The sequence below is a fragment of the Gallinula chloropus genome (genome assembly GCF_964237585.1).
Source record: "Gallinula chloropus genome assembly, chromosome: 1".
Taxonomy (NCBI): domain Eukaryota; kingdom Metazoa; phylum Chordata; class Aves; order Gruiformes; family Rallidae; genus Gallinula; species Gallinula chloropus.
This window is the reverse complement of record NC_140085.1, coordinates 208,677,575-208,689,574: the sequence shown is the minus strand read 5'-3', so window position 1 is coordinate 208,689,574 and position 12,000 is coordinate 208,677,575. Positions and strand designations below refer to the sequence as shown.

At 36.6% G+C, this 12,000-nt stretch overlaps 1 protein-coding gene across 1 annotated transcript in view; it reads right to left on the bottom strand.

Annotated features, from left to right (window-relative positions):
• The window catches only part of SGCG (sarcoglycan gamma), a 91,748-nt gene that overhangs the window by 41,263 nt on the left and 38,485 nt on the right, over positions 1–12,000 (bottom strand). Inside the window, exons 4-5 of the mRNA XM_084279155.1 lie at positions 8,150–8,251; positions 3,145–3,232 (exon numbers count right to left, since the gene is read on the bottom strand). Coding sequence (XP_084135281.1) covers positions 3,145–3,232; positions 8,150–8,251 — 190 coding nt within the window. The remainder of the gene's footprint in view (positions 1–3,144; positions 3,233–8,149; positions 8,252–12,000) is intronic.

The window sequence follows — 12,000 nt, the reverse complement described above, 5'->3', positions numbered from 1 at the left end:
TAAAGACAGGAGATATTTAAAAGAAAATAGTTACCATCTGTTCTGTGGACATCCTAGCATTGCCTATAAGTATCTCTGTCCTTGTTCATATATTAATATTAATTTTAAATTACATCTTTGTCATCTTTGTTGGTGACACGGACAGTGGGACTGAGTGTAACCTCAGCAAGTTTGCTGATGATGCCAACCTCTGTAGTACAGTTGCACTGGAAGGAAGTGATGCTGTCCAGAAGCACCTGGAGAAGCTTAAGGGGTGGGCTCATGTGAACTGCATAAAGTGCAAGGTCCTATGTATGAGTTGACGCAATCCCAAACACAACTACAAGCTGGGTGGAGAATGGAATGAGAGAAGCATGGAGAAGAAAGACTTAGGGGTCTTGGTGGATGAGAATCATAGAAGTCTCTTGGTTGGAAGGGACCCTTTAGATCATCAAGTCCAACCATTACCCTGACCTGCTATCTGCTAATAAACCATGTCTCTCAGGACCACATCTAACCACATCATACGTCCAGGGATGGAGGCTCCACCACTTTCTTGGACAGCCTGTTCCAATGTCTACTCAAGCTATGTATAGAACAGACTGTCACTCACCCCAGTTACCATTGTTTGACCATATCTTTAGTTATTACAGTATTACATTATTATAGTATTAAGATCTTACTGTTCTTTCAACACTTTTCTGTCAGTTGCAAATTAGTATGATTTATTATTAGTAATATTTCATGTTGGTATTTACAATGGCACCAACTACATCAGACAATATATAGGGATAAGTATTAATGAATTCAATAAACAGAATTCCCAGTCAAAAAGAGATTACTCAAAACATCAAATATTTAAAATAATATGGAAATGCACTTTAGCACTACCTTTTGATGTAGTTTTGATTTTCCCAGGCTCAAATAATTATTTCACCCCCTTTACCTAGATATTTCTTGTAGAGAGAGCCTGAGTACTGTGAGAAATTTCCTTCTTCAGTGTTGAATTTGAATACCCTTCATATCCTGAATGCTTTTAAAAGATTTGAGATGCAGGTCTTCCAGTCTAAATTCTGCTCCTTCCTACTGGTTTTCTCATATACTGCCTAAGCTAGATACAGCCTCTCCACAGGGCCAGGCAATGTTTTATCTGGACAACCCTAAGTGTTTGGCTTTTCCTTAGGAAAAGGTTAAAGAGGCTTGGGATCATAAGGTAAAATAACATTGAATTGCACATTCCTGGGAATAGAGCCAGAAAGGCCAGGTGATGAAAAGTGGAGGAACAGAATTAAACTACCAGTAAGAATGGAAAAAGCTAAATATGGATGGTATTTGCTATAAATGAGTCACCACTGACAGTTCCCACCCAGTAGAACACCACAGTCCATATTGTATCACATGTATATGTGCTGACCTTTCTCTGTCTAGAGCATCTTCAATTTACAAGTTTTCTTCAATCTAGATGTTTTTAGCCCTACAGAGCAGATATTTGCAACTTTCTGTTTATTGAACACAGTGGATTCCATCTCACTTTCTGTATTGCTTTTTGTTAATGCTCGCAGAAGACCATGTTGTGACTGGGAAAAGAGGGAAAGGAAGGAAAAGAGAAGTGCCTGAGATTTATTGTTATATTTGCCAGGCTTCATTTTCCTACAGTAAAATCTATAGACATTGGCTGGCAAAACTAAAGCACCTTTCCTTTCAGTAAAACAGGCCACACAGGCGGGACATAGCCTGTCAAATAATTCATAGAGCCTTTGGGCTCTTGCCTGGCAGGATTTTACCTTTAAGCTTCTCAGAATTCATCAGGGATCAGGCTGGACACATTATTATGGTGGTCAGTGATCTGCTCTGTGGTTTGCAGTTCCCAAAGGACACCCTGAGAACTCCTTCACGTCAGGCAGGGTAGGCACATGACCACAGAGCAGGTACACACCTGGTCAGTCAAAGTCAAACAGTATGGAGCAGACAGAATCAACAGAAAAAGTGCCATGTCACAGAAATTCTGATGACGTACATTTTTGGTCATGTGGCCACTGTATGGTTAATTACAGCAAACCAGTGTAATAACTGCATTAATAATATAAAACTAGATGTGCTGTATCTTTCATACCCTTAATTATTATCAAAATGATAAATGGATACTACTATTGTATATATTTAGGGGCATTTTTTAAAAGGAATGATCAACCTGAATTAAAAAAGAAAAGAGATCCGAAAACATTTAAAGGCCAAATTGTGATTAATTGTATAATTACACATTTTAAGGGGAATAGCAGGCTGTTTTATAAATTATAGTTTTTTTTATTTGAAAAGAGCGACACTTGACAAATGTTCAATGAATTGATACAATAATTCTTCAAACAGGAATTGTCACAGAAGTTACACAGACTAAGCATGGAAGACTTGTTCACCAATGCTCATCTGGGTCTCAATCTAGTAAATTACTTGAGCATATCAGGTTGTTCTTATAGTTAAATAAGTAGGAATTTATGCTTTGCTGCACAAGTATCTTAGAAGAAGCGAGTTAATAAATTGTTACATTTTTTCTTCAAAGTCGAGTAAAGGTTGAAAATAATAAGAAAAATTCTGTTTCATCTGACAACATATTGTTACCATTCATGCCTTAAAAAGATAAAGAGTAAGGTCTGCTTATTCTTACTGCCAAGATCTACCACATCTATCAAGATCTATTGATTTTACTCAGTAAACCAATGTATCTTACTGCCATCAAATATAGAAAAATACATACATTTTTGAGTTGTGAAGTGGCAGGTTTTTTAAGGCATCTGCTTAAATCTATCAGGCTCTGGAATATTAGGAAATGAAGAGAGACACACAGACCTCTCCAGCCATGTTGTCTGGTTGCATTTTCTTAGAAAATGGTTTGCAAATACCAATAGATATTTACACAAGAAGAAGAGTCGCTTCAACAGTGACCTTTCCCGCATAACTCTGCAGTGAGAAAGTACTTCAAATATTATTAACTGACAAATTGAAAATATACTGTTGGTACTTACTGAGTGGCATCTGGACTGTTCAAATATGGTCATAACAGTAAAAAAATAATAATGTGTTTAGTGCATTATACCCTCCAAGCTCCTTGCAAATATTCCTTAAAATGTTTCCAAAACAGTGAAGAAGGAAAAATCAACTTAGACTTACCCACATTTAATCTTCCTGTGACTTCCCCATGTGAATTACGAGCATTCACAGTCACATTGTGAGTGGACTGAAGCAGCAGTGATGAGTCCTGAAGTATGGAGAGGGGAAAAAAAAGTTTCAGCAGAATAATTAGAATTGTAAACAATTAAAGGAACACATGTTCTCATGAAAGTTTAAGGGGTTCCCTGGGGTTCATATGCAGTTCCAAAATGTTGTGGATTGAAAAATATCTAAGGAAAAATAGAAAGTTGTAGGGTACAATATGACCTTGGAAGCATATAATTTTACATTAAAACCTAAATCAATCTGGAAAACTACACACTTGCACAAAAGAGAACACGACCAACAGGAAGATGATTTGACCATTCTGCACTGAGACAAATGAGGTATGTAGTTAGCTGAGAGCCAACTGCCAAACTCCTGGTGACACATGGCACTGCTACAACAGGCTGATTCTAGGTTTGCTGTAGAAAAGCCAACAGATCATGTAAGAACTTCTATAGCCCGTCTAAGCCTGAATTGACCTGAAAATAAACTTAGCCACATAAAAGGCTGACCATGGACACTTTGAGTCTCTTCCAATCATTTCTCTACTAGGGCCCAGGAGGGTTCCAGTGAGTGAGAGGAGGTCTGGAAGTAGCAGGAGGCAAGTGAAGGTTTGGCCCATTGAAGGGGAAAGATGTAGCTCACCCAAAGAAAGGATCCAAGAAGAGAGACTGCAGTAAAGCATACTGCCCTTGAAAGGACACCTGCCCGGTGTCATTTATTTAAATCCCCCTCAATCCTTCTCAGATCTCACTTCTCAAACTCTTTTCCAGTTCTACCCTTCCTCCTGTACCACTGGCCTAGGCATCCAATCTTGCATCAGTCTGACAAGTCCATGAGATGTTCTACTGAGGCAGGGCAAGTAGCCAAATACATCAGGCATTAATGTATTGTCACAGGTTACATCATAGGTGAGACATTTGCAGAGCAGTCAAGGCCCCAAGCTTACCTATCATTCTGTGCCACTTATGGAAACCAGGGCATGCTGAGCAGGTGTTATTGGTAACTTCATTCATCCCTACCACACCTTACCACAATCCAAGCTAGCTATAGTAGGAAATTCAAAATTTCATGTGATTCTTAGACTTCAGCCAGCATGGAATTACTTTGCCAAAACACCCTCTTAAATCCCCTTGTGTTAACTCACAGCTTGGTGGTGTGCTTGTTGAACTCCTTCTAGGTGTTGTAGCATTTCCATTATTTATTCCCAGACCTTCCATTCAAACTCTCTGTAATTCAGGCTCATTGATGCCTCCTCACCCACTGCTTATTGTGAAGATCAGATGAGTAACTGTTTTGAAAGACCTAGCTGCTCCATCAGACTAGATACACAGAGAGTAATGAAACACGTTTATGGTAAGAGAACTGATAGGGATGACTTGGAAGTGTCCTAAAACTTTGTAAGGAGAGAATTGAGTGGGTTAAACATGAGTCAGAGGTGTGCCCAGGCAGCCAGGACAGCCAACACTGTTGGTTCTACACTGCGCTTGTGCGGCCTCACCGCTAGTACTGGGTGCAGGTTTGGGCACTGCAGTACAAGAGGGACAGAAAAGTATTAAAGAATGCTCAGAGGAGGGCAACAAGGATGGTGAAGGGTCTAGAAGAGAAGTCTTATGAGGTCATGCTGAAGTCCCTTTGTTCAGCCTGGAGAAAAGGAGGCTTGAGGGGAGACCTCATCACAGTCTGTGGCTTCCTGACAAGCGGGAGCAAAGAGGCAGGTGACAAGTGGTAAGAACCTGAGAAATCAGTATGAAGCTACAAGCATGGAGGTTGAGCTTGTATATTAATTAGGAAGATGTTCTCTACTGAGAGGGTGGTCAGGCACTGGAACAGGATCTCCAGGAAAGTGGTCACAGCACTGAGCTTGACTGAGTTCAAGAAGTGTCTGGACAAAGCCCTCAGTCCCATGCTCTGACTTGTCTGGCCCTGTGTGGAGCCTGGAGTTGGACTCGATGATCCTTATAGGTTCCTTCCAACTCAGGATATCCTATGACTCCATGACTTTATGTTTTTCTTTGATTTGGCACCTGAATTGTATTCCAATGAAGGTGATTTTCAGGGACATCATATTGGCCATTGTTTTTACTTGATTTTAAGTAACAGAAAATTATCTGAGGACAAAACATCTGATCATGCTCCTTTCCATCAGCAAATTGTAGCCACAGTGACAGACGTAAAAAGTGGGGAATAAATTATTTACAGAACAGGTTCTTTCATACTACAGCACCCTTTACATCTACAGGATATGAACCTTGTAACTGGTAAGAATGCCTAAGCACATCTCAGTTGCCAAAGTACCAGGGAGTACGTGGTATGAAGAGAGTATTTTCAAGTTGCTTGCTTGTGAACTCAAAGGGGATACTCATTCCTAGATAAGTGAGTTTCTGAGTACTGGAATGTCATTAATATCATTTACATATATGGCTTCTGGTACTTTTCTGGGCTCAAGAGAGACTACGCAGCACCTTGGAGGGCTAATCACTAAAAATCACACACAAATCATGTTCCCATTGTAATTTGATGCTTAGAGCATGAGATAAACCAAGAATCTGAACACATTTTATGTGAAGAATTTAACTACAAAAACTTTCCTAATAACAGTGGAAGAAACAATAGACATTTTTTAGTCCTTATACTCTTTTTTCTTTAAAGGCTACTTTACAAGAAGAAATGTAGGAAACATCACTCAGTGAGCACAATAAATGAATCATTTTGTAAATTATATCAGAAAAAAGGGAAAGCTAACAGAATGAACACAAATAGTGAAAAGTCTTAGGAAATAAAAGTAAGAAGTGCATTAAAGTTAACATTAATGGTAACAAATAAGTATGAAGTGGTAAAGGAAGGTCCACAAAGGTTAGGAAAATATACTTATATTTAAATATATGTGCTAAATGACCCACAAAATAAAATAAATTAGCAATTCGTAACAACAAATTTCAGTGGAAAAGTCTGTATTCTAGATTTGCAGCTTCCACATATGTGTTGCTGACTAATTAAAATCTAGTAACATATTTATAAATGCTCATCTTTTGTGTTCCCATGAATATGCATTATCTGAGGTGCAATGGTATTGCCCACAACTCTGTGTTGGACGCATAATGAAAGCATAAAGTTGTAATAGGCTCCTGAGATGATGCACAGTAAGTAGGTTCCGCTACATATTTTCTTAGCACTTTGGAGACCTCATTAGGTGAGAAAAGCTGTTAGGAGACAGCAAGGAGAACACTATTAAGGCAAGGGAGAAAGCTGCTATGAAACCTGTGAGTAGCCCAATTCTTTAACAGAAAAACTTAGAAAAAGAAATCATAAAAAATAAGCAACTTTATGGGAATAAATATATAGATAGCATTCAGGAGATCAAGCTGCACTCAATGAAGCCTCTGGAGAGTTCAAATATTTTAAAAAGCAAGCTAGCAAATAAACAAAAAACTCTGATGAATTATCCGTTCATAGGGGGCAGAGATATGCAGTAGCCTGAAGGCTCTAATTAATGCATACTACTAATGATCACGATGGGTCATTAGACAGCTAAGCTTATATTAGATGCTGCCACACCTCTTCCTTCCTACATTGTCCTAAATGTATTAAGAGCCGGAAGGAACATTAAAGGTGCAGGAATGGTAGCTTAACATTGCATAATGATTTCTTTGGGGCATTACATGTCTTATTGCACAAACAACCTCAAGGGAAATTCATTAAAGCACATAAATAACTTTCCCACAGCCTGTGAGCAGAAAAGAGTACAGCATAAAAACCAAAATGGAAATATAGATTAAGAATGGAATTTCACCATCTAAGTAAAAGTTGTTCCCACTGCTGGAAATACTTGTTGCAGAAAAAGAGTAAAAAAGGCTTAGACATAAAATATGTTGGGATTTAGCATTTTAATAACCTCATTGTAAATCCTAGATCAGTCATATTTTCTGATAAATTTACCTACATTTTCTCTTGCTATAGAGACTGAAACACTAACCATTTCCCTAGGTTCAGAAAAGTCTCATAGCTGGCTGTTTTTTTGGTGAGGATGTTTACATGTTTGACGTAATGAGGAGCCACATTCAGCTTTTACTTTCATTGATTAGTACTTTATTCAATGAAATATCCCATTGGTTGATAACAGTGCGCATAAAAGATGGCATGGCTTTATTTTGTGAGAGTTTGGACTACAGAGGGTAGTTCTGAAAAATGCTCATTTTGTTGGCCCAAACCAGATATTTCTCTACAAAATATTCACTGGAATAAGTTTCAAAGTTCACCTGGATAATGAAAAAGCAATTTAGATTCTTCCTTCCTCTAAACCCAGTACTTCAATGAAAATGCCAATTCCTGGTGTCATTTTACATTTAATCTACTTGATAAGTATTTTCTTTGACCAAGAACGTTATTCCTTTTTTTCCTCAATAGTAACAATAAAACAATTTTCTGTCTGTGTTAACAAGAATGCAAAATCTTTCCATTTAGTCTTGTAGATTTTATATACATAAATGTATAAAGATAACATACATTTAATACTGTTGTCCTAGAAGCAACAAGAAAATAATTAATAGAGAAATTCCAATAGGATTTACTACATTTAGAGACATTGAAGCTATTCTGTAACAGATGAATAAAAAACCCAAGCAGTTTCACAGGGACCCCTGTATTAAAACATAATTTCAGTAAAAAAAATGAAAAACTTTCTATATACTATTAAAATTTTAGCATTACGTGTAAACAATGACCTTTATAATTCCTTTTTGAGTTACTTCTTATCATATGCCTGAGAAAAATGGTAGTTTTGGCATAGCATCAGAAACTGACCTGATGATCGTGCCTGAAAGTATGCAAAAAATAAGTGTGTATATACACACACACGTATATATGCATTTCCACAAGAGATGGCTGGACTATGCCTGAAATCAACTGTTTATAAGTGCATTAATTTTAGTTTAGCATTATTAAAAGATGATGTCCTTACCACTCGAGAATGGATTTCTTTGGCATAAAGAGGGAATAAGAATTCTGATTCCCCTTCCAGACGAAGGCCTTCTTTTGTAACACGCAGGTGTCCCATTCCAGTCTGTGGACAAGATGGAAGAATTATGCATATTTTATTACAGTTATCATATTCATTTTTGTTCTTTTCATAAATTGAGTATTTCCAAAGCTGCCTGCCTCCAGTCTATTGATAAAGCTACCCATACTAAGGCATTTAAAATTTTGACAATTCCTCATTTCTTCTTAAGAAATTGCAGCTTTCAAGAAAATGTTATTAAAGTTGGGATTATTTTTTTAAAGGAAAAATACAATATTACAGCCATTTACTAAGTGCATTTATATTGGCTGTATATTGGCTGTGCTGAAATAGCCTTTGTCTTTGCCTTCTAAAAATGTCATGAACTTTTACATGAGCGCTCACATAAACCAAACCTTATGTTAACATCTCAAGGTTTATTCTATCAGCAATGTATTTTACAAAGACTATGATACTTCTAAACCTATTGAAGAGACAAGGAAGGATTTTTATTTGCTTCGTCTTTCAGTAATTCTTTCTTTTTGATTAATTTTTCATTCTTTTATTTTATTTTTCTTCCTCTAGCTATAGGTCAAGTGTCCATCTTTCATCTTGCTTTCCATGTCCCCTGCTTGTCAGCTTTTGTACCTTCCTTATTCTCTCCCAGTTGCTCCCTCCTGATTTTAGCCCAGCTGTGCTTGCCAGTCCATATGTTATTTCATTCTTTTTCCTTTCTCTTTTCATTATCACAGAGTTGATAATGTGAAAAATGAGTGAGGATTTACTTCCATAAGTAGGTCTGAGGACTTGGAGGTTTCGGCACCAAGGTTCTTCCCAGGTATTTAGCTAATTTGTAAAGAATTCACTCCTCCCCTGCCACAAAAAGTGAGAGAAACCAAAAAACTTGGCAGGCTTACAGCCTGGTTACATATAGAAGTATTCCAAGTCAACTACATATAGAAGTATTCCAAGTCAACTACATATAGAAGTATTCCAAGTCAATTGTCTCAAACTACAAGGAGAAGGTATGAGGGCTAAATAATAAACAATACATCCCAAAAGTATTTCGACTACAAATAATTTTCATGTGGTTGTCTCTGTATGCAGAGAATAAGAGATACACAACAGGCCACTGATGATCCATTGATACCCTGTTGGTCTAATGAAATCTCCCAACCACTGCAAAAAGTTGTAATTTTAAGAGATTGTAGTTATTTTCAAATATGGTATGTTGTCACCAATGGGAATATATATATTTAATATTTATAATATTCAATATTTATATTATTAATATATTTGCTATATCATATTATATATTATATTAATATATTATATATTTAATATAATATATAATATATAGTATATCGTATAAATTATTATATTAAATGTATTTAATATATTAAATATTAAATATCCATATATAATGCTAAATAGCATGTCTAACCTGACTTCAAAGAAAAACTGTAGCTATTTTCTTTTAACATGTTTGAAGAGAGACAAGGCTAAACAAGCTTTGCTTCCGTAAGGTAAGAAATATTCATGTCAGCAGTTCAGGCCACTGGAGAGTACAACTGCAAATCCTCCTCAGTGAGGATTTATTTCAGGAAAGAGGCTTTTGGTATAGCTCTTCATGGAATCTGTTAGTGTAAAATATTTTACTGCTTTGAAATAGATAATGTACTGACTTTTCTCAGTGGAACCAGATACAATTTCTAAATTTTAGAGCATTGAAAAGCTTTAAAAAAGTACCTATTATATATTGATACATCTCATGAGGCAAAACTAAGATAATACCTATGATTAGCTCCCTGTGGCTTTCATAATCACAGGTTCTACGCAGCACTGAGTGATTCAGAAATGTTTTTCTAGTGAAGACTAGAGGCAGTTCTAACTTGTAACAAAAACCAGAGATCACTTCAACAGCATAAACCCACACAGTTTTTAAGGCAAACACTTCTGAATAATATGACAAGTAATATCAGGATATTCAAAAGAAATACTACTAACAAATGGCTCTCATTTAATTAACTAAATTTATGATCTCATGCCTTTTCTCATCAGGTGAAAGTAGATTATATTAACTATCAGGTCTAAACATATTTTTCCTGGAATTTAAAGAACTAAAGAAGCAATATATTACAGAGTAGGTATAAAAATGACATTGACAAATCTGAAATTTGAGAAGGCAGAGGGAGAAACAGCAATTAATTGTTGCTCTGAAGCAGTCTGGGGAAATTTAACAAATGCCAGGATGGCAATCTCTGTCCTGTCTTTGGCTTTGTCAGGAAGAATTTTTTTTTAGACAAAAAAAGTATAATTGATGTTGAAAAAGAAGATTATGCAATTTGTTGAGCACACTGTTTCTAATGGATTCAGATTTTTCAGTGGTGATTATTCTGAAAAAGCTATATAGACAAAGGGATGTCTTCGACATCAAGAATAATATGCCATGTGACAAAACTTGGCACTTTAACTTGTCTCTAAGTTCTTATTTTTCAGTAATCCAGTCATATCACTCAGGATTAGTCTGTGTAAGTATATCCTCAAGCATGTCCTATTTTCTTCATCAGATATTTCATTTAAGCATTGACATAAAGCTCACATTTTCACATAGTTGAGTAAGAGCCTCATTATCCATTCTCATGACCACACAGGAAGCTCAAAACCATGGAAATTTAGACAGGTTACCTGCATAAATGACTATCTGTGACAACTAATGGACAAACTCTGTAGCATACATGAGAACAATAAAAAGTACAGATTTCATATAACGATCCTCACTTCTATTACCATCGTGACTGTAAACATTATTTCTTTAGTACCACGATATTTGAGCATCTCAGGATTTTCTATTGTCAAAGTGAAGTTCCATGGAGTATAAAAGAGAGGGATTTAAGATAAACAATCACCCTAATGTACTGAGACACAATGGTAAGTTCCATAAAAAGAAAGAGTATGATAGTTACACATAATGTTCTCTCAACAACCACTCTGCTTCTTACATTACTATTTATTACAATTATTATTTATTGAGTATTGTGACTTTCTCAGTAATGAACAACCTTGATGCTTTCAGTTTCAAGGATTTATTTCTATTCCTATTCAAATAATTGAATAAAAATATTTCTATTGACTTGAGGAAAGGGTCCAAATATCAGTTAGGCACAGGCTTTGATGTAGTTATACAATAAAATATTGGTTGGGGGATGGGGATAAGTGCTTTATTAAACTTAGCAAATGTATGGCAAGTTTGGATTCTTGTTATCCTGACACTGGTGACTGTCACTGCTTGAGTGTGCTGGCTCTGAGCTGTAACACACTGTTGTGCTTATAACTGAGACTCATGTTTTCTAATCACTCAAAGCACTCAGCAAGGCAGAGACTGAGCTGTATAGAAGAGGAGGATGAATCTGTGTCTCTGCAGACACTAAGCAGATTTTGCTATTGCTGCGAGGAGTTGACTGGCGTGGGAACTGCTGGCAGCTGCCAAATCCTTATGCACCAAAGCTGCAATTTAGCATTAGTGTTCACAAAGGTGTGACCAGTTTTCATTTCAAAACTGCTAGGCATATTCTAATTGCAGTAACAGGGTGGCTTCAACCATAGTAGAAGCATTTCTCGTCATCGGAAAATGCTCTTGAGGAGGGAAATGCATATAGAAAAAGGCCTACAAAAATTCAAGCTCTCAGTGGGTTCAGGTCTCAAAAAGGCTAAACGAAAGGCTTTTTGATTCAGAAGTTGTGGTCTTAAAGGATATGTGACAGCTATTCAGCGAATTTCCTACACAGGGATTCTCTAAACCACCTGAAATGAAT